The 27,799-nt window shown below is 30.9% G+C and overlaps 3 protein-coding genes across 5 annotated transcripts; 1 reads left to right on the forward strand and 2 right to left on the reverse strand.

Moving 5' to 3' along the window:
• Positions 1–2,661: 2,661 nt before the first annotated feature.
• On the reverse strand, positions 2,662–17,107 carry LOC136346700 (solute carrier family 53 member 1-like). 2 transcript variants are annotated; one of them, XM_066296061.1, is made up of 11 exons: positions 16,524–16,936; positions 13,188–13,341; positions 12,298–12,554; positions 11,835–12,096; positions 11,557–11,780; positions 10,799–10,942; positions 10,404–10,551; positions 8,438–8,626; positions 7,442–7,614; positions 5,149–5,282; positions 2,662–2,971 (listed from the first exon to the last, which is right to left on the reverse strand). In XM_066296061.1, the coding sequence occupies exons 1-11, from the start codon at positions 16,590–16,592 to the stop codon at positions 2,734–2,736; spliced, it is 1,992 nt and encodes a 663-aa protein (XP_066152158.1). In that variant the 5' UTR covers positions 16,593–16,936; the 3' UTR covers positions 2,662–2,733. The 2 variants fall into 2 exon arrangements, 1 of the variants encoding a protein (XP_066152158.1); XR_010733348.1 differs by lacking the exons at positions 2,662–2,971; positions 5,149–5,282; positions 7,442–7,614; ... (5 more) ...; positions 12,298–12,554; positions 13,188–13,341 and adding an exon at positions 15,695–15,962 and having other exon boundaries at positions 16,524–17,107.
• On the forward strand, positions 17,104–20,514 carry LOC136346703 (ribosome assembly protein METTL17, mitochondrial). The gene is made up of 9 exons (XM_066296066.1): positions 17,104–17,679; positions 18,054–18,267; positions 18,319–18,504; positions 18,567–18,726; positions 18,802–18,945; positions 19,031–19,102; positions 19,162–19,303; positions 19,444–19,579; positions 20,111–20,514. Exons 1-9 carry the CDS (start codon positions 17,403–17,405, stop codon positions 20,244–20,246), a joined length of 1,467 nt encoding a protein of 488 aa, XP_066152163.1. The 5' UTR covers positions 17,104–17,402; the 3' UTR covers positions 20,247–20,514.
• Positions 20,512–27,552, reverse strand: LOC136346702 (targeting protein for Xklp2-like). 2 transcript variants are annotated; one of them, XM_066296064.1, is made up of 11 exons: positions 27,405–27,552; positions 27,210–27,325; positions 25,892–25,924; positions 25,592–25,745; positions 25,359–25,482; positions 25,083–25,252; positions 24,697–24,807; positions 24,080–24,209; positions 23,181–23,471; positions 21,820–21,948; positions 20,512–21,660 (listed from the first exon to the last, which is right to left on the reverse strand). In XM_066296064.1, the coding sequence occupies exons 2-11, from the start codon at positions 27,310–27,312 to the stop codon at positions 21,265–21,267; spliced, it is 1,641 nt and encodes a 546-aa protein (XP_066152161.1). In that variant the 5' UTR covers positions 27,313–27,325; positions 27,405–27,552; the 3' UTR covers positions 20,512–21,264. The 2 variants fall into 2 exon arrangements, with proteins under 2 accessions (XP_066152161.1, XP_066152162.1); XM_066296065.1 differs by lacking the exons at positions 25,892–25,924; positions 27,405–27,552 and having other exon boundaries at positions 27,210–27,398.
• Between the last annotated feature and the right edge of the window lie 247 nt (positions 27,553–27,799).

Raw genomic sequence — 27,799 nt, forward strand, 5'->3', positions numbered from 1 at the left:
GGGGATGAAATGTGGCCGTAACGGCCACGTAAGCGTTATTGAAGGTCTAAAAATGTGGAATAATCGAGGCTGTACTGTGGGCGTTAGAAGTATCCGATTTGTCATGTATTTCTATTTTCTTTTGAGACAACGAAATGAGAAGGGAGGAAAAATAAATAAATGTGGAAATAAGCCTTTGTCAGTCATGTACCTTTTTTATTATGTTATGCAATAAGGCTTGTTTGTATGCATAAATGAAACAAGGAATGGGAAAAAAACGCAACAAATTGAGTGAAAATATCCAGAAATTTGGGACAGAATTCGGAAGTTTTATAAAAGAATTATCGAGAGAGAGAATACATGTCAGGGATGCTACTGAAAATGAAGGAAATCACGTGGCACCTGTATGACAGTTCTCTCAACTGAGAAGCATAGGAAATTAAATTAATAAAATAGGTAGAAGGGTGCAAAGGCCTTCAAAAACACGAAATTGAAACAAAAAAAAATTTCCGAGTGTAGATTGAAAAGGATTTAAGGGAAAAAGAGGGAATTACAAGCATGCATCAGTTGGCCTTGTAGTTGAACATTCAAACCAATTCAACACGATATCGCTAAGTTTAGGTGTTTTCTCAAGAGATTCAGCGAATGCTTACTTCTAATTTTCCCTTTTTTCTTCCATCCTTTCCAGATTACACGCGCATGTATACGTCTTCGAACATATCAGGATGTGTGCGTACCTACTTTGTATGCGTACATGCCTGATGAAGCGAATAAATAAAAACATGTGTCGCTAGATCTCTGACCGTCCTCTTTCAATTTCTCCGTTCCATTTTTTTTGCAGACCTGCCACTAATAATTCTTATTTTAGTAACCTAATGGAAATCACACTATTCACTCTGATTTAAATTTAATGACTAATAAACTTGAAAATAACAAAAGTGGCGGACATTTAGATAAAATTTAAAGTCAAAATGTTTCTAATTTCAAAGTGGATTACGGAGCTCTTTAAAGACTCAGAGTGGACAGAAATTTCTCTTCCTAACTAGTTATGAGTGGTCGTTTTTTTCTTATATCTACGTTTAATGAGACGATACAACTTTATGTATCTAACAAATTTTTTATGATAAGAAAATAACTTAGAAGCCCTTTAATCCTCTGATGTAAAGCCGTTCCACTGATACTTTTCCATTTAAATGCCTACATCTAACACTGAATAGCTTTTTTAATTTTTTTTAGGACAAACTTAAACGTAACAGACTGAAATTCAACTTTTCAGTATATTTCTATAAATATATATTGTAGAACTTTTGCAGTCTTCTTATTTGATGTAACATAAAAGATAATATAAATTTAATGAAAAGTTGGGGGAGGCGAAGGAATGCCTTTCGAATTTCAGACTTGCGACTGCATTGTTGAAATAATTAATCATTTTGTTTATAGAAATTATTATCTAAGAATATTAGTTTGCAAGTAATAATATGAGTTTGCATAGATGTAACATGAGACATAAGACGTGCCTCAAGGAAATAAAAGGTGTTTCTTAAAACTACACATTTGGCCTGTAATGCACTGACAACGTCTAATTTTCAGAGATGTTAACTTTACTTCTAGAACCATCAAAATAAAGGGTTTGTCATCAAAGATCAACTTTTTGATAAACCAAATTACACAAATCTTTATATGAATGAAACTTCAAAAGTTGCTCTTGGCCTTTTCGTACGGGAAAAGTTACCGGTTCAGTAATTGGGTAGCGCCGAGATAAAAAAAAAAACTGGCTTAAAAGTTTAAGCTGCTCTCATTTTGTTGAAAAATTCAAAAACTATTTGAAGACAATTTAGGAAATAGTGATGTTCTTTGTCGAGAGTTTTTGTAAATGACATCCAGTTAGAACGTTCATTATCGTTAATTAACACGATAATCAGCTATTAGTAGGATATAAAACGATTGCTAAAAACGTACACATTTCAAATATGCGACACAAGGGATACCGAGCGCACGGCGCATTGTGAGCTCAAAGTGCCATCTACCGCACGTACGCTGTAAAAAGTTCGACAGCACACAAATCAAATTGGCATGTGTTACTTTCAAAACATTTTGCGACATTTTTATATTGAAAATAAAAGTGTGATAAAAGTTTTACCACATTGAGAGAGCCGGATTACGGGAAATGTAAGGGCTTAAACGTATTGGTTCCGGTCAATCGATGCCTCACGGTTCGAAAAATCTCGCAATGGATTTTAAATACGTTTTATCCACTTGTGTATAGCTCGATGGAAAATCTAATTAGCAGGAAAGTCACTATGTGGCTTCCAAATTAAATTTTCGATATTTCCCAAACTTATAGATGTTTTTGCTGTTTTTAATTACATTCCACTACAGGAAGGTAGCCGATGATGTGTTTCTCTCAGTGCAATTATGCAAGCCTTTACTTCCGTTTTCTCATTGGATCGGCTTTACAGAGGCATAGTGAGAGAGTTAAAATATTCTTATTTTGAATGACCTCTCAAGATATCTTGCAGCCCAGATCAAGCTCCAGTTATGACTGATGATTCAGTAAGAACCATATGGATTTTTCGGTTCGACCTCAAAAAACTTTCAGTGACAAATAACAACGGAGGTGAAGAAGATATTGATAATCGGTCATTAGAAAACCGTCCATTATTCAGATAAATAATAGAACCATAGCCATACAACTAGTTAACATTTATTTACAAAATGAATAAATATCGAAAACTAACGGTTATAACGGTGATATCAATTTTCCAAATCGTCGGTAGATTCGCCTGTCTCTAACATAATTCTGTACTCCGTTTTCTTCTTGTTTTTTCGCTTACGTCGATTGACGACGCCGACGGCTTCATCCATCATCCGAAGAATAAGTGTCTGATCAGAGGTGTCGAGTGGGGCCACTGAAATGTCGCGAACGGCCCGAAATTTGCCGCAATTGTTGAGGTGTTCGTTTTCCAATCGGAAAAAGTTCCAAACGAATCTCCTGGGAAAGTGTTATAAATCGTGACCTGATAGAATCTGAAGACTTAGATATATGGGACAAATTTTTAGTAGATATTAATAGATAAGGCAATTACTTTTAGGGTGGAATAACATTTAGTGAATATTATTAGGGCCACATCAGTTGTTGAAAGCGTCCTAAAATTTTCGATATCAACCTTTCAATTTTTCTGTTGTTTCAAGCTCTCACTAATTAGTGTCACTGAATTACCTTCACTGACTCAGATAGACTGAAAAAACAATGAATGCTTTCTGTTCTCCCTTGACAATTTTTATTTTCATTAATTACTAAAAATTATTTTTTAAATGTCCCCAGAATTAATTAATTTTCTGTTGTCGTCAGGAAACATCTGTTTACTCATCGTGCCACTTAAAAACCATCTTAAAACAAAATAAATTCCATCTTTCCCTTGAAAAACAAAAACATTCAAACTATACTTCTTGCAAATATACTTTTCAAGATTGCTTTTCCAAAACTTCTTAGTCAAATAGAACAAAAGTTTTCCTTTCTTCTTTAGCTCAAAACGTACACTAAAAGCGAATTGACACTTTCAATACAGTTTCAGTGTAACTAAATAATGATATTGAATATGATTCAGTGAGATTGACTAGTGAAAACATGGCATATCAGGTGATGTAGTTTAGGCAGATGCTCAATTCACATAAAAGCGGTAAGTGATTATAACGTATAAGCGATAAACATGACAAAATGATCAAATAACCGTTATATTTTATGGTCATCAATCTTTTTGGAAACACTGTATCATTTTTTTATTATTAATTCTTGATTTATTAACAAAATTTCGTCCAATTAAATTCAAATATTACCAAAACCGGGTTGATCTATATTTTTGGCCAAAATAGCACCATATTTCTGAAAATATGAATTTTAATAATCTATTTGTTTTTCTTTATTAGTACCGCTCTATTGAAATATACATATATCCTTTTGTTTCTTCAATTCGTCTCATGATTGGGACGAATCTATCCTCATTGTAGTGATTTCTAAAATTGGAGATTCGCCTTTTGATTTTCCTATTTTTTATCTTAATCAATATCAATCAGCTGGGTTCCGTTCATCTTTTTATATATAATACTGATCATTAAATTGGTTATGGCAAATATATTGAGACTGACAGTTCAGCGACTGAATTTAATGAACGTCGCTTTCCTGCTCTAATGGCCTGTGGCTTGATTATATAAAAACAACAAGTTTTTCCTAATCATTATCGTCAATTGATTTTTTTTTAGAAATTAACGTGGCTAAAAATTTAATTCTCACTCTTACATGTTTTTATAGAATCAGGATCCTGAGAACTGATATTTAGTTCGTAAAAAACTAGAAAAATTTAGTTAATCTCAAAGATTTTGAAAATTTCCCGATTTCATTGAATTTAATATTTCGAGCAAACTTTCCATTGTTATTTTTGGAAAATTTAACAAATCTTAGCATGTTGCTTCAACAAATCAAATATAAATAATCCTCTTTGGGCTATAATTCCTATATCAATGCCGACTGCATACAAAGAAGCCCATTATTTCTCCTCCAACGATATTAATAGCCAAAACTAAATACATATTAAGTACATGAGGCTATTACTAGAATAACGATGACACGATAACACTTTGTCGTAAATTGGAACCTCCGATATGCATCTATTAAGTTCATCAAAGAAATTGATCCATCATCGTGGAAATACTTCGTCACACTTCTTTAAAAAATAGAACCAATAATTGTTTATATTTTTGTAAGAAAATGCAAGAAAAAAATCAACAATCAACAAAGAATCCAACTTTTTAAAAACAAGCAGTCAATGGCGCGCCAAAAAAGGTTCTATATGATAAAGGCACTAGAACTTAGAAAGAATTCTACATTGCAGATTATAATAATAACTTTGAAGATTTTCCGATAATATTTATGACGTACTTGATCTAAAATAATATTATCTCTCAAATTCCAGAGTCTTACTGGTATAAATTAATTTAACTACCTGAACTAACTCCCACTTTTCCAGAAAATTCGCAAATGAAAAAGGAATTATCATCTCCTTTGTTATTAATTAGTGACAAATTTTAGTCATATGGCCTAACCATATTTTATTGGCAATTAATTTAGACTGCATAACATTTAAAAGAATAACAACTAACGAAAATCCTCACCTAAACACTTCCAATGGAGCTAAAATGCAGACCATGGTGTTTTCCATTATATAACCCATTTCTGTTAAACCGATCAGGAAAGCCCAGCCGAATCGGAGAATCAGATCCTCGACAATGGCGAAATAGTAAAACCACTAAAAGGAAAAAATCAAAAACTGGGGGGAGGGGGGTGTGGGGCTCAAATCCTAGGAGATATAAAGAAAAACTTAATATGTATACTATCTAAGACATATGCGCATAAGAAATGCTCGAAATGTTGAGAAACCCGCAAAAATAATACGAAAATAAGGGGTTTAATAGTCATAAATGTTTGCCCACCTTATATAATTCGAAAAAGTGTCAAAATGTGACTACCCTCTCCTGTATATTGCTCTAATTGAAAACCCACAGCAGCAGGAATTGTGACTTTCACTGACCTTCCACTGCGCAGGTATAATGCTGCATAGGTGGGCTACTTTCATTATGACCATCGTTACATATAGTGGAAAATAGTCAAAAGAGGAAGATGGCGGAAATGTCAACTCATATGCGTTACTTTAATTATTAGACTCTCGGTCATATCGGAATATCATATTGACTATTACACGTTATATTTAATTATAATATGTTGATTTTTTCGAATTTACATTTCCATTTAAAATAAATTGACGCGAACTAGTAAGGTAAGTGTATACTTTCTGTTCGTGTCTCATCAAATAGGTACACCAGGGAGAGCTAAAATGAAATGCTTCAGGAAGAATCATAAATAAACCGTTAAGTAGACATTATTATGTTCCCAAGCTTGGGAATTTTCTTTTGAAAAAATATTCCGTATTTATTATCTTGACTGGATAAGTCTATCAATTCTTATAAAAATAACACAAAAAGAAGCATAACAACACCTACATATTTTAATAAAAATCGGTGATTCAAAAAATACTTTAATTTTAATATGGTTTGTGCGAAGGAATATCCTTTCTAAACAGAAATTATAAATCTATTTGCTATCGATGATTCTCACTGGCTCGTGATCATTGCAACAATCAGGAAACACAAATTCACACATACACATTGTCAGAAAATAATAAAATCCAACTGCAAGATTTGCACATACACACCAATTCCAAGAATAAACAAAAATATTGAAACGGTTACTGTTAACGAAGATTCTAGCTAATAGGTGCATTAGCTGCGAGTTGAATAATTAGGGAACAATTCCTGATGTAAATTAGATCAAATCAAAATACCATTATTGAATCTAATATGTAATAATCAATATGTAATTGAACACCAGTGGATGATCATGCAATAAAGCTAAGATGAGCGTTCAATTACTCTTATTCTATAGCTACTTCGTCCAAGCTTTTCGACCTTTACAACTGGAACATCCTATAAAATGCATATAAATTCAGATACCTTGATAAAATTGATTATTTCTTTCGTTATACTATTAATCAATCAAAGTTCGATTAATTTTCAAATTCACCCGACGACATCAGTTTTATATTGATCAAATACACTCTAGCTATTGCTAAAATTTAATAGGGATAAAAAAAGCACTTAGTCTTTTACAACAGTTTTTTCAGAGAGCGTGATAAAATTTTATCCAACAGAAATTAGACACGCATCGTTTGCATTTTATTTGTGTCATCGCTAGCCAAAAATATATTCATTTCAAAGAAAAGTGCATATTAACAGGAAATTTAACTTAATGAAATTGTTTTTGAATATCTACATACATGTTAGTTCAGGGCATAAAGGGAACATCTGACGCCTGTTAGCGGAACGAATAAAACACAATAATTCACGAAGCCAATAATTTGAAATTAAGAATTAATCTAGTATTATCGCTATGTCGTGTTACCAAACGAAAAGTGAAAATATGGACTTTTTGATGTTCAGGAAATCCACATGAAAGTTGCTTAAATATATTTTCGCAAATTTTTGGCAATTCATTTCGACTAGTAATAGTTAAGAAAAAATTCTTTGGCGTGCAGTCTCGGGATCTTATCATCGAATTAATTAGCTTCAATCGTTTTCCAAACTAAAATTTTGCAGATAACTATTAATGCAGATTTTAATCGATTAAAAGATCTCAAAAATTACCTATTATTAATTATATTTACCCAAATAACAAAAACACTCACGCAAAGAATATAAAAATTATATATATAATATCATGTTTTGATAAAATTTGAAGACGTCCGTTTTTCTATAAATGTATAAACTGTGTATAACTTGAATTAAATTTTCATTAAAAAAAACAAAATATATGAATTGGTGTTAAATAAGATTCAAAGCAAATATAACTTACTGTTCCTGAGTAAACGATCTCTTCCCTGAGAAATCGATTATCTCCCGCCTTTGCGTCGAAAAGACCCCAGTCGAGTTTTATATCCCACGTATAAGCATAGCAAGTACTTATCAGGGAGGCACAAATCCACAAGTAGAAAAATGGAGAAAGTTTACCATCATTTTGTGAATTATCTGAAACAAAATCCAATCTTTTTACAGACATTACATATTCTCAAAAAGACAACTGATCTGGGCATATTACTCGAAACAAGAATAGGCATCTCAGGTCAATTGTACTTAACTTAAACGACTTGCATCTATATACGCGTGAAGGTACAATGCCCAGATTGAGAAATTTAACTTGGATGTGAGCCTTATGATAAAAGAATTCTAACACCGCACACCTTAGAGATCTACTCTATAGAATTCGCTACACGCTCCCTGTGCGAACCTCAGAGTTGTAATCTGTTGAAAAAGCTCAATGAAAACATTTTATTTGGATTTTTTGCATAATGTTAATCAATACTAATATAGAACTTTTCTTTTCTTTATTTTGTTTTGTTTCAGAATAACGCTTAAAACCGAAATAGCGATTGTTGGAGCGACGAAATTGAGAATTAACTGAGAATAAAATTTCTCCGTTACTAACGGTACGAACGAAATCCTTCCTGGGAAAAAATTGCAGAACTAAAACGTATGAAATACAAATGTGAAAACTATTAGTCTCAGTCTCTAAAGAATAACAGTTCTTAAGATAAGTCGTATCATCATCCTAAAAGGTTAATTTGAGGGTAAGACGTTAAGATGAGATGTTAAGTAATTTTTAAGCGGAACTTCAACGCGGAAAAGTATGCAATTACATCTCGCCAATAGTCTGTACTTGTATCAGCAGCGTTAAAAGTAAAACAAATACAATCCATCTCGAACATATACAATATTTTTACCATCAAAAAATGTTAAATTTTAAATCATTCGAACAAATAATCGATGTTATAACGGTTAAACTAATCCTTACATTTTTTATTAAGAGTAGAAAATATCACCACGGAAAAAGAAGTGGCGTACTTCATGGCGTTAGCTATATGAGGAAATGCTTCTTTGGTGTCTCGGTAGCGTCTCAAACATTGTGCGAACCGAAACCAAGGAGGCAAGCAGGCCATAAGAGCTCTGATTTCCATGAAACTTTCCACACAGTAATTAGCGTCTGAAAATAATAAATTTTATAATTAATTAGAGAAAATATAAAATTTAATTTATTTAATGGTTATTCTTTATCTTATGGTAATTCGTGACTATTATATATACATAATATATAAATATATTATATTATGTATATATGAATATTTGTGGCTATATTAAGAGTATAGACTATAAAAGTAAATCATATTTATAGGACTGGTTAGTTGCCTGTATTGTTGTTGATTAATACATTTTACAAATTGTAATAATAATTTTTTTTCTACTTTTAATAAACAGTCGGTTACAATGTCGTAATCATGCATATTATAACTTTACTTATTAGAATTTACACCAAATTCACAGTAGTTTTTCTTTTATAGATAATAGTTATACGATTGGAACTTTTGTGGGAATGAAAATAAAACAATTGAAGTACGCTCTATCATTTATTGAACACTCAAATTAAACAAAATAAATTATCAAACGATTTGAACAGGTTAATACACATAAAGTATCAATATTCGAAGATCTACAGAGCGCCCTTTCCAATTTTGCCGACTATTTACAAAAAAGGAATGTATCGTACAGACAAGCAGGTGGATCTCTGATGTTTCTTGCTATGGTTAGCAGATCATAAATTTCTCATGCAGCGAGAGTGGCTAGCAGGTACTTGAGCAATCAGACTAATACTCACTAGAATGTTGTAAAAAAATAAACAAGGCTATTGTTGGAACAGTAGATTATAAAATTTCCTACCTGAAATACGAAGATGTACCCTTGTTCGAATTCTGACGATATACTGATAAGACGATGAACGATATGCACGCAACATAGTCAATTCGTCGGTATCTTAGCGGAGTAAAAGGCAACGAACTCCCTTCTTATCCACAACTAAAGCAGTTACGCAGCAGTGGCACAAACAACAAAAAAGTTTTGTAGTTTCAACAGTTTTGAGGTGACAATATAAGTGCCATCGAATTTTTATTAGACAATGAAAATACAATAAGGCTTATAAAGAATCCTGCATTTCATCACTGAACCAAACGCACAAGTATCCAATATCATTTCATTTGAGAGTGATCTCAAGTGAAGAACCGGTTATAGTTATAGACATAGTATACACTCATTTAATAACACATCGCTGTATGAAGCGTTATCCAATATAATCAAAGAAGAAATGTAAGGAATACAAGCATGGCTACCAATCCGACTAATATATGGGATCACGTACTCCGTTATTAAAAACTAGGTGTAATTAAAAACGTTATGGCATAAAAGATACCTTTCATTTATATACAAATCATAAGTAATGTGACATAAAAAAGTCATTTTGTAATTGAATATTTAAAAAACTATTATGTCGTTGTAGGTGTTGTTAATAAAATATGTATAGAATTGTACATAACATTCAATTATATATATATTTCATTCAAAACAGTTTTAAAATATCCATAAAATGGAAACTAAATTGATTTGTCCAAGCGATTTAACCACATCACTTTATTCCGAATACTCTTGATATATTCCATAATAAATCACATTTCTGTATAATCTAGTTTTTCTCCATCTAATCAGAAAATGGTATTTTATGCTAAAAAAATTTTAAATCTGACCACTCTGTACATCATAATTACGATTAGAGAGTTTCAAGAATAAAAATTTACTCATTTAATAAATATAATTTCACGAGTCGCTGAGAACTTTCATGGGAACCTAAATATAAATATAATAAAGAAAAGTAATTTTTTACATAAAAATTATTAATTAATGTTACTAAAACACACGAGTCATACTTCACTTACCATTGCCACTTGACCAACTTTCATTGCTCACATAAAAACAAACAAAATACTGTATATCTGTAAAAAGGGTGACTAGACTATTCAACTGATCTGCCAACCAAAAGTCTGCAAATGTTACGTAGAAAAAGGGAGCCGTCACAACTTTGCCCTGGAAATGAATAACGAATTTTTAAAAACATTTATGATTAAAAAATATTTGTAAATAGCTGTGGTAATACATGAGCATGTCAATTATTGGACCCGTAATTATTAATTCTGAAAACAAACAAGTTAGTTTAAAGAAAATTATCCAATAATTGAAATTAAAAGCAAAATTAAACAAATAAATAAAAAATAAAATAAAAGTACCTATGCTCAAAATAGCAAATACAAAGCATGCATCAGCTACTACACACCAGCACTCGCAGAGCCCAAAATCGTGCCTCGTATCTAAAGGTTTTTGTAGGGTTTAAGACGAATATTAACATCATGGCGATCAGTGCCAGTGGATGTATGAATGCTGGCAGTCCCACTTGATCGCTGAAGAGGAAACACAGTACCTGAAATTCAACACTACGAATAATTACTCGAATTAAATCAATAACGTTTTAGTTAAGGAGAACGAAATTTTGGAAAACGTTTATAACTGTTTTTGACATCAGCGTATGCGTTGTATACAGAAATATTACTTATACTGAAATATTTTTATATTTAAGCCATTTAAATTATACTGGTCTATTTTATAATTCTAACATGTCACAATATGGAAAAGTATGTGTTATGTAAAGATAAGGCTTAATAAATTGTTATTTTTAAGGTTTTTAGCTTTTAAGATTATCTTCGTAGCAAACTTCATAAACAATTGCCTTATTTAAACAAACAGAATTTACAAAAATTAAAAGCAAGAAACTCGTTGTTGACGAAACGAAAATTTTTCTATATCTTCTTTAGTTCACAAATGATATAGAAAATAAACCGACAGATTGTGATTCCTCAAAAAAGTATCTTCAAATCTCATGTTCATCTTTTCGTCATGAAAAGCTTTTTATTTATTCTAATAAAAGTAAAAATTTTAATGTTTACTTTTTCTGTTTATGTGATGTAGTTGCTAGAAATCATTATCTTGGACACATGATACATTAAAAAAATTGATTAGGATCATTTTTTTACATACCGAAACTGACCACATAATTCCAAAAATGGCAGCCAACTCAATAATATGTTGCTCAGACAAATGATTCCTTGGATCCATTTCAAAAATCAAAACATGATTTACACCGGACGTCCTCCAACCATAAATATTTATACCCCATAGGAACAAGAACTCTATTATAAGTAAAGGGCCTCTATACAGTCTTGTCACTATTTTCCAATCTTCTTTTGATGATCGAAAAATACCTGCGAGCACAGAAAAATCAACAAAAAAAGTTCTCTTAATATACTTGTTCAAACCTGTTAATAGAACAGCTACAATTAATACGATAAAGGCCCCAGAAAACAGTCCAACTTTAAACGTTGTCCAGGGGCTCTGATGCTCTCCAAGAGGAGGCACTCTAAGCCGCTTCATGGCCCGTTGTCTGTCTCCCGATTCTAAGTCTTGAGTAAAAGTTGTTTCGGTTTCTCTTATAAGCCTATCAATGTCTTTATTGGTATAAAAGTGCGAAATCTCTACGTTTTCTATTCTCCAACGCGTACCTATGTCTACGGTTAATAGCTAAAAAGTTATAAATGTTCGTATTTTAGCATCGCTTTTCAATTTTTATGAAGTCGAAGATTTTAAAGCGTTTCAAAATTTCAAACGTGGGTTATAAGTAAATTTTCATAATACTCGCATGTCTATTGTACAATAAACAAAAGTTAAGCAGTGTTCTTGAAAAGAAAATATATTAATATGACCACATTAAAAAAAACCTACCTTATCATGTTTCTTTAATATTTTCCTAAATCCAGTAAAATTTAAGTTTTGATAATTCTGAAGCAATATTAGGCTTAAGTAGAACTCGCTAAAGGCAAGTTTTATGTCCTGCATTTTTCTAGCCGGCACGTTCTTTTTGCGTAAAATGTTTTGTTTTATGGATTTCTTCCTGCTTTTGCAGGGAAATTCCACTTCCTGGGTTTCACTTAGCTCACTTTTCAACGTCGCAAAACGCCTAGTGGCTTCAGCTAATTTTTCTACAAACAAGTAATAATATTCTTAAATTCCTTAGAACCGCACTTTATTTTAATTCATAATATTTGATATTACTTCGAATAAAAATATACTATTATGTACACTCAGTTCAAAGTGAATAATAAACAATAGGGCCTAATACAATTTCTGTCGAAAAGTTTGAAAAATGGATCGTTTGGAAATGTATCAAAGATAGGGGGTTTTAAAAATAAAGATTTCCATTTGAGTGTATATGCGGCGCGAATTCAATTGCATCCATTATTTTTAATGTGTTATCTATTTTTTCGATTTCGCATAGTTGTAATGTTCCTGTACTTCGACTGTAATCGATTGATATTTTAAGTTCCTGCTGACATTAGTGGAAATCCAGTGTATATATAAGCTGCTCTTTGGAAATTAGATAGTATATCAACATCCTATTAGTATTTATTTGAAGATTTTCTGAGATTTTTTTAATAGTAAAAAATGGAAACAGAAACCTGACAAATTACTCTCAGTAAAGTATTAATTCAGATGAATTTATGATTTAAATAATTCATATATTATGTCTACAACGTGGAGTAGGGAAAGAATAACAATAGAATCCAAATAAAAGTAATTTATTTATATGGCAAAATCAGCCTTAAAATACTTACCCGAATAAAAAGTATTAATTTTTGTGAGTTCTTTGTCACAAAAGCTAATAAATTGTTCATCAAATTTTGCAAAATATCTAGTCAAAATATCTGGTTCAACCAATTCTGCAGATGGTGCTTGTTCCACTGCAGCATATAACATTGACTTCATTTCCTATAGCAAATAAAACAATCATATGTATTAAAATAGAGGATTTTGAAAATAGAAAAATAATTATTTGTTTCACAATGCGAAAAACCAACAAATGTATTACAGCAGCGCTTTTCATAACCGAGTGAAGGACGAGACTTTAAATGCAATCTTCAATTTTAAAACTTTAAATTGCAATTTCTCAAAAACATCCATAGTGATCTCTTTTTCTCCTCTGTAGCTTTCATTTAATGAAAAATAAAAAAAAGATTTTGGGAATAATAGCGAACCCTTGAAATGTTTGTCAAATCACATGATTACTGAGGTATTTTCATAAGTATTGTGTTGTGTACACTCGAGATATTTTCAAATTACTTCAATAGTCTTCACGCGAAAATGTATCCTAATTTTTTTTATTTTAAGACTGGAAAAATTTGCTACATACAAATATGGTATAGAATTCTATTAAGAATTTTATAAAGTCAAAGAAAAAAAAATTGAATATCGGCTTTTTGAGACATGACTAAAACTTTTTCAAAACTGTACTCGATAAAGAAAAATACATTACAAAATGGATGTAGCTCGACGGTAATAATTCGGCTGATTTTAATAAGATAAGTTAGATCTATGGACCGGCTATGTAATATAATTGCAATAAGTCTTGATATTAATGCCCCCACTATGCCGCCATAATTAGCAGAAAACTGAATAGTTTCTTATTAGATGTATTGTCTCTATTGTACAATGTACAATATAAATATTTCCTGCGGTACAATTGCTAGATTATAAGAAAGTGCGAACTCCTTGTAAATGCTCCACAACTCATTTTAGACCAAAAAAAAACAAATAAAACCTAGAAACGTTCCGAACCATTACAATTACAGTAGTGGACAAAATTATAGCAACTTTTTTTAAAAAGGTTCAAAATTAGTTTGCACCTTGGGACACAGATGGTGATTCTATCATTAAATACATTATTTTATTGGTAATCTGTCCAAACGTATTTTAACGCATTCTGCCCTTATCTCTGGAATTTGACACAAAAAAATTATTTACTAGTGGAAAAAATATAGGAACTTTTATTTAAAATTGAAAGAATTTATTTTCTTTTGTATGATATCGGGTTCAATCATGTTGTAGCAGTTGTTTGAGGTTGTTTCACTATGGGTAGAACGAAAACTTTGTCATTAGAAATGAGATTGTAGATAGAAAAGTTAGGTCTAAAAATCATTCTAATCTAAATGGTTTGTACAACGAAATAGAAAAAGCTTGGAAAGATATTGACAACACTGTAATGTTAAACTTAGTTAAATCTATGCCCAATAGATACCATGAAATTGTAAAACACAAAGGTTATTATACAACATATTAATTTTTATTCATAAAGTTACGTATTTGAGTTCGCAAATAAATTAATTGTTAAAAGTTACTACATTTTTTCCAATTCATAATACTATTTTTGAGGTAAGTTTTAAAAAAGGAATAAATATTAGTTAAAAATGATTAAAATTGATAAAGAATATCATATTTTAACTTCTGACTACTGGTTGTTGCAAAAAAATTATAATAACATTTTTACTTGTTATTTTAAAAAGTTGCTATAATTATTTCGACTACTGTATAGTCTTGAAATTAATGTACCCACGATGTCGCTATAATTAAGAGAAAACTGCATAGTTTCGCATAAATTTTTACCACCATTATACAATATAGAATAGAATGGTTTTATTCAACATCAATTTACGTTAAATTTTATTATTAGAATGAATTTATCTAAATAAAATATACAACGGTATTTTCTTAATGTAGGATAGCTTATAAGAAACTGTTAACTTTTTGAAAGGTTCTGTGATTTTTTTTGTACGCTAAAAAACCGAATAATGCCCAAACTATCCCCACATATCGACGAAAGGAATTAAATATCATTTAAGTTGAAATATAACAATTCTGCATTGTTTTTCCTTATTCTATATATCTGTAGAAAAAAGCTTTTATTCAGAATTATTCTTCAACTTCGATTCTCAAAAACAACCAAATATTTTTAATTTATAAATTTCTGCTAAAACATTTCTTATGATCCAAATACTGGCGCTCAAAAATTACTTAAAAATTTTACTTTTACTTTTAATCCTGTTTTAATTGTGAAATTTACTTGACATGCATGTAGCAGTCAACAATGATTAAATAGACTTTAGTTCTAGTATCCACACTAAAAGACCACTCTGTATGTATCACTACCATTCCCGTAGTGAGGTAAATTGATTGTTTTGGTAAAGAAACTAGGCAACTGACTTGCTTTAGTTGCTTGTTCAAACAGCAATACCCATATGCATGATTCATTATAGCCTAACGAGTTAACTATGATAATAAATAAAGCTAGAATTATCCAGTTTAATTTCATATATATCCATATAATTCGTAGTCTATAGGTAAAGATAAACACAAACACATGCAAACAAATTAAATTTATGACAAAATAAAGATATAAAGCTACAATGAACACAGTAAAAAAATTGTAAAAACAGAAGAAAAAAAAATATAATTATATAAGATTAAATAAAAAAAACTATACACAAAATCCCAAATTTTGATTTAATTTTTTCTCCATGTTGTTACTTGTTCTGGCAGACAGAAGGGAACCAAAACTGCAAAATACATATTTCATTTTTCTGGAACCAGTTTTGAAGAAAGTAACCTAGACTTGGAAATTGCTGAAGTCAAGGTAAGATAATTTGATACATTTATCCACATACAGGGGAGGATGTTATTGAAGAGCAATTCAGGCTGATGATATTAACCAATATTTGAGTAAAACTGTTTTATAATTAGTATTTTATAAAACTGCCCCCCTGCCACAAATTTCAGTGAAATATCAGTTTAATAAATTTCTCCTCAACCCATTATAAATATGATCCACACTTTCATGTGGAGAAATGGTGGTGGAACATATACCGAAATCCGACAGCTACTTTGCAGCTTGTTAAACAAGCTAAGCTTTCAGAGAAGATTCCCTAAAAATCCAGCTAAAACACTGACTGAAGTGGAAATTTCAATTTATTAAATCAAAAAGAACATGTAGTCAAGATAATATTTAATCAAGGCTTTTAATATATTTGCTAGTGGCTATATCTATTTTTGGGTCTAAAAATAAAAAAAAATAAATAACCCTAGGAATGATCAGAAAATTAGTTTATTGTTTCACTTACCTCGTAATTTATGTATTGTTTTCGCCATTCTGGGGTGATATGAGCTGATAGGTGTTCTGCAAACTTCATTCTCGGAAATTTTAATTTAAAAACAAATTAACTCCCGATCTAAAAAATTACTAAATAAATCAAATTTAAAAGCCTAAATGTTTTGAAAGAGCATCGCGACGCCAGGTTGACAGTGACGCCGACAGCAAATAAAACTGTATGTATAAACTCTTCAGAATATGAAGCAGGAAGGCAACAGCGCATGACGCTGTAAACTCATTAATGAACGTAAGAATATTTAATTCACTAAAGTGAGAATAATAAATTTTGCAGTATTTGATTCACAGTCTTGATATTGTTAAAGAATAACTTCGATATTTGTACGAATTCTGATATTCTGAGACTACGTACATCAAAAATATATTTTGGAAAAAAGAATTAAATTTCTAAAAATTATGTACTGTCACAGGGGCATCATTTTTAACCTTTTTACTGACGTTTGCAATATCGATAATTACTCATAATTATATTGTTGAATAATTTGTTTCATTAGTTTGTTAAATAAAAGGTCACAACAATTTTATGGCGCATATGTGATTTTATATAATTTCAAAAATGGCCGATTAGTGTCGTTGTTCAATCGACTTAGACATATGCGTAGCTCTCAGTTCCAGCGTTTGTAAACGACGATTGTCAGTTTCTTAAGCTTCGTTTTTATGTGTTAACTTTTCTTTTTAAACTATTACTCTCATTTGTTTATTTAATTATAATTTTAAAAAATGCTTGTATAGTTCTACTCTTAATAATTATTTTTTCTTTTATTATGTTTTTACTGCTACAGTTTTAGCTTAACAATTTTGAAACGAAATTAAAGAAGAAAAACACTAAAAAATGTTTACATGCAAAGATTTATGCCTGCAATGTATAAAAAAGGTTGGTGTTAGGCATTGCATTGCCAAATACACTGAAAACAAACTAATAAATTCTATGAATTTTCAAAATTATACGGTCTCTACGTTTCGGAATCTTTCAATTATTCCTGATGGCAATTTCATTAAAGACATATCTATGGACTCTTATAAACCAAAACATCATCCTGGACGAATGGACAATAAAGTCATTACACTTCCAGATACTTTTCTTAAGGCAGTTTTAAAGGCACTTGAAGGTATAGTAAATTTATCATTACTCCATTAAATATTATATATACTTTTCCTAGCAATGTCAACTAGAATTTGAATATTTGCACACTTGTGAATGCAAATATTCATCAAACATTACTGCTGATTATTCAAAGTATTTAATCATCCAAATAGACCAATTACCTGACTAATAGTTTTTACATGGTAAAAATGAAAAAATCTTATTTAAATTATTTTCAAATTATTATCAAAATATTTATTTTTAAACAAATCTCCAAGATTTTTAATAAAAAACAACTTTTAACTTATTTTAATGTAACACAAATTTTGAAAAAATAGTTAAATATAAAAGAACAAAAAATACATAAGTCAATCTTATACAGATATTTACCATTCACAGACTATCCTATAAAAGCAGTAGTGGAAAGTGGCAATAAACTGACTAGGCATTTGAAAGGGCGCCATCCCCTTATGGAGAAAGATGTATTTCAATTAACCGTCAATAAAATACAGAACAATTTGCATCAAAGGCATGAAAATATTGTTTTAAAAGATAAAGTGGATGAGCAAAAATTTGAGAAGATGATAAATGATAAGCTTTACAACATTTTAAAGTATGGTACTTCATAGATTTATTCATAAACTGCATGTAATTTCATTATCAGGAAAAAAGTGTATAACTGGAAACCTATTAAATATGATATTTATACATCCCTAGCATATTTATTAGGGCGAGCACCTGCAGAATATGCAGTATTAACAAAAATATTTAGCGAAATAGTAAATAGGGATAAAGAATTTACACCAAAGAGCTTGTTTGATTTTGGATCAGGGGTAGGAACAGTTACATGGTAAGTTTATATGGATAATTCATGCCCAATACCTCTTTAATTACCCAGATTAATAATTGAAGGGCAGCAAATACCTTTTGGAAGAAGCACATTTTTGAGTATTTTAATGTAGATGTGTCCGCTGATATAAATGACTTGGCACAAATTTTGTTACAAGGTGGAAAGGGTACTGGGAATATAGTTAAAGGGACTTTCTATAGGCAGTTTTTACCTGCTACTAATGTAAGTCATTATATTTCTAAATTCATTTTTTAAATTTAATTATCTCTTTAATTTTATTTACAAAAAACTGATTAGACCAAATATGATCTGGTAGTGTCTTCTTATTCTTTAATGGAACTTCCATCTGCAGAGAGTAGATTAGAGGCTGTGTTAAATTTATGGAATAAAACAGACCAGTATTTAGTAATTGTTGAACAAGGTACCAATGCTGGATTTAAGGTATCTATCTTTACAATATTTGAAGATTATTGTATTTAAATATGATTAAAATCATAAATTTTTAGTTACAAGGAATGTCTTTTAGGTGATCAATGAAGCTAGAGATTTTATACTGGGAGTTGATAAAGAGTCAAATAAAAGTCATGTTTTTAGTCCTGTAAGTATTACAAACTTACAAAGATACTTTTTAGTTTCACTTTTACATTCTGTTTTTAGTGTCCACATGACAGTATGTGCCCGCGATTTCTTGCCAATGATGGAACACCTTGTAATTTCAGTGTACGTTATTGGACTATGCCAATTGGAAGTAAGCCTCAACTTCTAACTGAGAAATATTCATATGTTGTATTGAAAAAAGGTAAAATTGCTTAATAAGAAAAATCATATATTTTGATAATCTTTGGACCTTGAAATTTATAATAAAATTAAAATCTGCGTTTATTTTGTGGTGCCTAAAAAATTTTTAATTTTAAGAAATACATATTTAACTTTTTGTAGGGTTACGTAACAATGATGTTAAATGGCCCCGAATAGTTCGCGCACCTTTAGTCAGACCAAGACATACAATTTGTAGAATGTGCACTGCAAACGGGCAACTAAGAGAAGCTACATTAACGCTGAGAAAACATGGAAAGTAAGTACACAGTTGTTTTTTTTTGCTAAGTAAAGCGATATAACTCAGCACTGATTGTTAAGTTATATCGTAGTTTTCTCCCGTAAGGTACATACCGTCTATTTTCTTAAGCTTGGAGTTCCTGTTTTAAACATTAAAAAAAAACTGGTAATTACGATTTTCGTAGTTATTTTTTCATGTTTTTATATTTGAAGATTACTTTTTGGGGTACTTCTTAGTAGACCTTAATTTGCTAATGTTATTTTTCTATTCAGACATTTAGTTTCTTCATTAATTTAATTTTCTTCTAACAGTGGCCTGGGTTTTGAATTACATTTGTTTAATTCTGAAGCTTTGAAATATCTTTGTTTTTGATTCATAATATTCATCCTCTAGTACCATTTTTACTAGGACTAAAGATGCCAACCAGAATGGGAAGGTTAATTTTCTATATACATATATAATACCTATTACTTTTGCAAGAAAGTAACAATTTACAGATCAAAAGTCTTAGGAAGTTTTTTTTTTTAAGTTTAACTTCTTTACTTTCAGAACAATTTATCATTGTGTCAGATCTTCAAAATGGGGTGATTTATTACCTGTAACTCTTGAGGACGAAAAATCTGCCGCCGTTCCTGAAAATAGCGATACAAGAGATAGTAACAATATAGATATGAAGAAAAACTGAAAAATATGAATTTTGAATTACGGTCAGTTTGTATAAAAATCTCGAAAAAAGATCAACCGCTAAATTCAAATAAAAGCGGTCATACATCAAAGTAATATTTGTCTGATCGACAGGTGACTCATTTTTCATTGATGAAAGATTTATCAAATTTCCGGGATGTCTTTAAAATCAGAAACTATTGTAAAGATTGAAACGAGCTCATTTTATATTTATGGGGATTGCCAAATTATATGGTATGTATGTATTGCAATTAAAACGCTAAAACTTACTGTCAATGTTTTATTTTAATGAATATTAACTAAGCATCTTAAGACGATTTTATCGTTATAAAAATATAAAATACAAACTAGACAATACATGCAGTTATGATTAATTCGAATATTCATAAGTGAGTACCTTAAGCAAAAACCAGCAGTGCCAAAGAGTCATAAAATTTGTGGTAAGCAACTCAAAAGTTAGTTCAAGGTTACACGAATTGATATCGGATTGAAAACATTTTTTCCAGTATTCTGGAATTACAATAGATTATAAATTGGACTTTTGATAAAAACTCTTCGATTGTTTGCCCCTGTATAAATAATGGAATATAACCTCTATGAGCTAAATTTCTAACCTTGATTCAATGAGGCACTCTGAACTGTAGTACATTATTAATAAAATTTGCAATTTGCTGAATTTTTAGCCTCACTAATTCTCAAACTCGGGCACTGGCATATAAGAAGAAAACGTCCGCATTCCGTGGACATCTAATATTTTTAATCACTTGTGATAACATATACCCAAATTAACTCTAAAAGGACCATAGACTATTACATCTGGGACTAACTAAAATTATACACAGAACAGCCTCTTTTATATTCAAATAATTTTAACATAATTTTTCATATACTGAACCAAAAAAGAGCCTCTGCACAAGACGTGGCAATACCATAAATAAAAAAATATGTACGTCTAACTATCTAATCACTTTTGAATTAACAAAAATATGGCTAGATTGGTTCATAAACTTCATGACACTTTACAAAAAATTATTTTCCTTAACAGCGATTTTACGCGAATGAAATTTTGGAGATATCGGCACGGTCACTTTGCCGGTTGGCTGAATTTTCAACTCCTTAAATTTTCTGATAGGTTGCGCCTTATACTCCGCTCGTTTGCGGAGTTTTAATATTTCTTCCTTCTCTCGCTTTTCTTGTTCTTCTTCTATGGAATTTTTAATAGTTGCCTGAATTTCTCTTCTCAATTTTAGTTTTGATTCGAATTCCATGCGTTGCTGATATCTGAGCTCTCCCTCAAGTTGGAACGGTTGCACTTCAGTTAAAGGCTTAGTGTTTTTGGCAACTATGAAGGGTTCTTTGGACAATACCGTAGCCGGTTGAGCTTTAAACTGAGTTGTCAGATTTTCCATACTCGACTACGAAAAAGAAAATCCTGTTTAAATAACCAGCACAAACCGCAGTTTTCCGTGTCCGTAATTTATTACGTATGATGCTATTTAGTTAAAGTTGAGCATACTACTTTGAAAAGTTACACTAGTGCGACAACACTTATTTGTTTACCCCTGTATACTTACCGTCACTGTGCAATTCCGATTAAGTCTAACATCGCTCGTGGCAGTCGCAGAATGGGATTCTTTTTTACAAATATATTTTGGAACAGGATTCGCGTGGAATTCTCTGGCTTTTCGTTCTTCTTCCAATACCTAAATATTAATTTAGCTAAATATAATATCCAAAACATTAATAATTTCACGGGTCTAAAATGTTAGGAAAGTTGTGTGAAAGAATGATGATAGAAGCCTGATCAATAATACAGTTTGAGTTTGAAGGGCCATATTATCATTTGCAAGTAAACAGGAATTATTTTGAACTATGCTTTGAATAAAACTATTTTATCGTTTATTTCAACTAATTTGATACTGAATTTTGCCTGTAAATCCAGTAGCGGCGTACGGTCATTGTAACCAAGCTAGTTACCTGTGTTTGTCACATTAGTAGAACAAAAAGGGTTTCAAACTTATCACCATTCTTTCGTTCGTATCTTAGGTAATGTAGTAAGGAAAAAATAAGCTAGCTTCAATTTTTCTTTATACCAGTTAAATTACACATGTAAAACAAGATTTTGTGTTCTCTAAAATAAAAATGTGCATTGGAAGTTGTCTACGATTCAGGTTGAATATTATGTGTGTTTTAAGATGAGCATCAAATTATCGAAACAACTTGAAATATTACTTTCCTCATAATTTCCAACATGCATCTTTTCAACTAGAGTTAGAAGAAATATTGGGGCGAATTTCCTCAGAGACAAGCTTGTTGTCGAAAATGACAACTAATTTAGAAAAATAGCGTTAAGGAAACTTGAAGAGAAAGAGATTCTCTAGGTATTTTCATGGATGCTGAAAAAGTGATTTAACTTAAAAGAACCTACAGATGCAAAAAACTTACAAATCTTAAAGAGATTTAAAAAAGAATCCTATAAAAATTTATAGAATTGAACGGCGGTCACTTAACAAGGAACAAAGGAAGAATTGGTGGGTTGTAACCTATGTTTAAAACCAACTCTAAACAAAATGAATTCAAGTTTTTATGAATTACATTTTTACGCAGTTAAAAAGACTTGAGTTAAAAGTAATTTTCGTTCATATTTATAATTTAAAATTTAATAATTTTATTGCAATCCAACATAGAAAGCTAGGAACAAATATTCTTGAAACGGTTTGGATCTGATTGAAAATCGTATGTCAAAAAGACATGTTTACAGTACCAACTTAAGAAGTGCGATAAAATTGATGTGACATCAGAAACTAGAAGCAACGGTTGAAAAAGATTAGATAAATTTAGTAAAACTCTACGAATAACGAAAATGTGAACATCAAATTTCGGATACACTGTCTGTGTGCAATATAAAATATTAATTACAAAAACATTAACATACCCGATCGATATGTGCCTGCTTCCTCGCCGCCACTGCTTTATCCCTCTTATCGAAACTAAACGGTTGAAACATAGTTAGGCGTGGTTTATCTTTTGGAGGTTTGGCCAACTGTTTGCAATTTTGACCACCTGCGTTGATCTTTAAACTCGGGGGTACGTAGTTCTTCATAAAAGAGGGGGTTACGGGTTTCGTTTGTTCACGCTGTTGGATTTTGACTTCAACCTGCGGTTTCTCGATCCCTTTCATTATTGGTTGAGCATGGAATACAAATTTTTGTGGCGACGGGGCAATCTGTAATGAGAAATATATAAACATATATATATATATAGATCTAATAGGAAAACTGCGCTGGTATATATGGGAATATGAGCAACATTTTCTAAAGCCGGGTTTATAAATTCAACGTTGAATTTGGATTTGGTGTCAGTTTGAAACTTTGGCGCTGTATTGGTAACACAGCTTAACGGTCCAACATGTATTCTTGAATTTGTATTAGCGAAACCTCAAAAAATTTTAAACCTCACACACAAATAACCGAATTTAGTCATAACAGTATAATCCCATATTTTATGTTTGATATTTCTTCAAATATCAATATTTTGCGCAATTTATTATCGGTTGATGCTATGGTTTTGCTATAAACGTCAACGTCAAAAGGATAAAATCGACTTTTATGGTTTCACAGCGGTAGTTGAGTGCCAATTTCATATGTGAGAAAGTATATGAAAAAAGCGAATAAATTTATTGGTACTTCCTTTTCAGCCTCGAACTCGAGGTCTAAAAATCGAATTCAACGTCTAGTTTATAAATACTACTTAAGTCTTGTGATAAGTATGATTTAAAGAACCAAATATCGATTTTTTGCATTAAATTGGAATAGATTAAAAACACATACGCACCTTTTTCGGCGGAACTTGAGTGATATTGAAAGGCTGTGGTACTGTTATCGGTTTCTTCTCGATTGGTTCTAAAGGTTTGACTGGGCCGTGTAATATTTTTTTATTCACGGGATGCGCCTTAATTTTTAATCTGGAAACCATGGATAATATGATTGAATATCATTTTGCAGGTTTATTCACATGCTTGGACTATAACTATACTTGGTCAGATAGGGGACATATAACAGTCTCTAACTTTTTTATATTTGTAAATTGGGTTTAAGTTTTGACTTGTTTTTCAATAAATAATAGAGGACTGTAAAATATAACAACTTTATAAGAAAACATTATTTTGAAAACGCATAATAATCAATAATAGATTCGATACATACTGGTATTTAATTTAAACCATTTCATAGATTCCTACAAAATTTTTGAGACATGAAATACTGGATTTCCTAAACACAAGGAATGTGATTGTTTGGTAATGTTATGTGTCTAGATATTACTTAGATGCATTTCGATTTCAAATTGTTTAGAAAACCATCGACAACACCTACAAAACGTGCAGGTCTATACACGTGTTATCTACCTTCTCACTTAGGTGTGCAATTGCAATAAAAGAAATGAAAACTTACTTTTGTAAATTTTCAAATTCGATTAATTCTCTTTCGGCTTGCGACAAAATATGATGTTGTTCTGGTCTAGCTCGACTCTTCGTTTGTAAAGCCGGACTTGCCGGGATGGTCCTGCAAAAAATAACCGACGGACTATAGTAAATTTTCAAAGATTTAAGAAGAATTCAAATTTTCCTCAAAATCCTTCTGTAGTCATTTTTAAGATTGAGACAAATACATACAGAAAGACAAAGAGAAGCAGCGGATACCACTATGATATTAACTTAAGCTAAAAACTTTATTAAATTAATGAGAGAATATAACAAAAAATAAAAAACATGAATATCTACCTGCATCATTTAAAGATGTTAATGATGCAAATAACTATTTTTTCGATTGTTACTTACACAGATAGTGGCTTGAATGCTTGCTCAATCAAGTTCGGTTTACTACGAAATCTGGTTGGTGTTCGAGTTTGAAACTGATTTACAGCTTCGGCCAGCGGGATATAGTTGTTGGCGGTCCAATTTTTAAGGTTTTCGACAGAACCAAATCGCTTCGGTTGAGCGAGTTGATTCTGAAAGAAATATTTATCACAAACCTTTATGTGGAATTAGGACTATCAAAATATTTCTTGTGATAAGATAATAACAATATAATTGTGTGATAGAATCCAAACTTACCATGCTACTTTTGTTGAATGTCCCACGGCTTGAAAAATTCTTTCCACTTTCCTTCTGTTTAAGGATGTTAGAGTTTTTCCTCACACTTTCCTTTGCTCTGAGATTTGGTTGGTTTACAATTTTTCTGAAATATGTATATCTATTATGAAACTAAAATGGTTAAAAAAAACAAACAAAATTAGCAAATTGCTAACAACATATAAATTATTTTAATAAATTTACGTTACACTTACCTTGCTCTATTTATGGAATCATAATCTCCTTCAGTTCCTTCATAAAACAATCCCAGATCATCGACGCTCATTGATTTCCTCAAAGTTGATCTTGGCATCGTTTCTGTCGCAGTTTGAGTACATTCCTTAGAATTTAGTGGAGATGCAGATTCTTCTATCATTGAAAAAATTGTTATTTCTGCCTTTAACAGATTGTTGATCAATTACTGACTAACATACTGTTTATGTTTTCTTTTAAACTGCTTTTATACCAGAGATGTACTCTACTGAGGAAGACCCAACTAAGATATTTAAACTTACGTTTATTTGTTGTATTCTCACGATCCACCGCATCTAGAACAGGACCAATAGCAAACAGAAGAATAAACAGACCATTAAGGGTTAGTTATACAGGGTGACTTGGAAAATAGATTTTAAAAAATCCAGCAAAAATTATTTTTTGGGAAAAATAAAAGTTACAATTTTTTAAAACTTTTTTCATAATATGTTAGTAAGATGCTTAAAAGTATCTAATAATATATATGATGTCTTCTTAAAAAAAAGATAATTAAAATTTATCGTGGCAAAAATGTAATCAATAGATAAGAGAAATATCCATAGGGATCCTAAAATGCAGAATTTTTACAAATACTTGATATTTACATATTAACCCAAACTTTTCTGCCACTGCTGATCTTTGTTTTCATAAAAGTCAAGCACAAGATCACAAAAACAATATGTTCCTAACTTCAATAGATATTCTACAAAATTGTAAAATTTGGAACACCCTGTACAGCACACAATATTTTTATGAATTTGAATAAGTGAACTTAGGGTTCTTGTCGTCATGACAAAATTAAAAAATTATACAAATATCAACAATTGATTTGCAAAGAAAATAGTAATATATTTTCTGAGTCACATTATCCTTCTCCTGGCAGTTACACATTTACTGTTAAATTTTTGTGTCATATTTGTGATCATACTTTTTTTTAAAATCATTTCTTAAAATCACCCATAGTTTTTAAAAACCATGATCATATAAATATGTTGTATTCAAAAATTCAAATTTTTATGCAATGAAATAATGACAGCAGTTTAAATTCACTTTCAAATAATGGATTGATAGTTATCAAGAAAAACATCTATATGCTGTAATCAGTATCTTCATTCTTAGCACTGCTGACAGCTCCTCTCATGCAAAACATATGATAAATAATAGTTAGGAGAAAAATCATGAAGATAAGAACTATTTGAGTAAGGAGATGAGTTCAATGACAAATAATACATTTCCAATGTCTTGGTAATTTTTATATGACAGGGTTAATTATTTGGCAACTGTTATAAATACCATGCTCCCTTCATTAATCATTGGCTTGAATAGACTTGTAAAGTAGCTACTCTTCTCTTACTTTCTGTCATAATTTTTGGTAAGTTCAAATAATAAGGTCAGATTTACAGAGTTCCTGGGATGCAAGAATTAGGGAACTCAACTTAGGTATCCACTAAAAAAAACTACTTAACTTCAATCTTGACACTGTAGCAAAGCAGGTATCAGAGTTTTACTTAGCTGGACAGAGACATGAGGAGTTATGAGGGATATGGGGCAATAATATTATTTAAAAATACGTCAACTCACTAAAAAAAATGTCGAGGTTGCTGTCTCTATCGTCTAATTGGTCATCTTGGGAAAAGTCTACAAACTGCCGGGCATTGAAGGAATCAAAGCAGGTATTCTCCATGTTTGAATTAACTCTGAATCAAATTACACAAAATACGTAAACTATCTAAGGAGAGAGTTTCGTATGAGAACGAATAGGGAAAAATAACTTACAAATTTTATCTCTAAACTTGACCCTGTATTTTTTTGCTCAATATCCGTTACCACAAAAACTAAAAACCAAATAAAAACTTAAAATTAACAGGAAGAGAAAAAATCAACTTTCAAATCAGTAACGGCCAACGGTCGAACTGTCATAAGTCAATAGCTGACTATCGAACATCGATCATCGAACATGGGCAACAGAAGCACACTCAAATGGTGTTTTCCGTGTTCCGGGACAATTCTCTTACTTTAATACATCAACAAATATTTTTAGTATTACTATTGGTATTCTAGAGTGAGTTCTGTAGATATACATTAGGTAGATTCAGACTTGGAAAAAGTTTTGTATCGCAAATATTGGGCTCAATACCAGAAGACCTTATGAGAGAATTTTACAACCAGAT

The sequence above is a fragment of the Euwallacea fornicatus genome, chromosome 24, assembly GCF_040115645.1.
Source record: "Euwallacea fornicatus isolate EFF26 chromosome 24, ASM4011564v1, whole genome shotgun sequence".
NCBI classification, from domain to species: domain Eukaryota; kingdom Metazoa; phylum Arthropoda; class Insecta; order Coleoptera; family Curculionidae; genus Euwallacea; species Euwallacea fornicatus.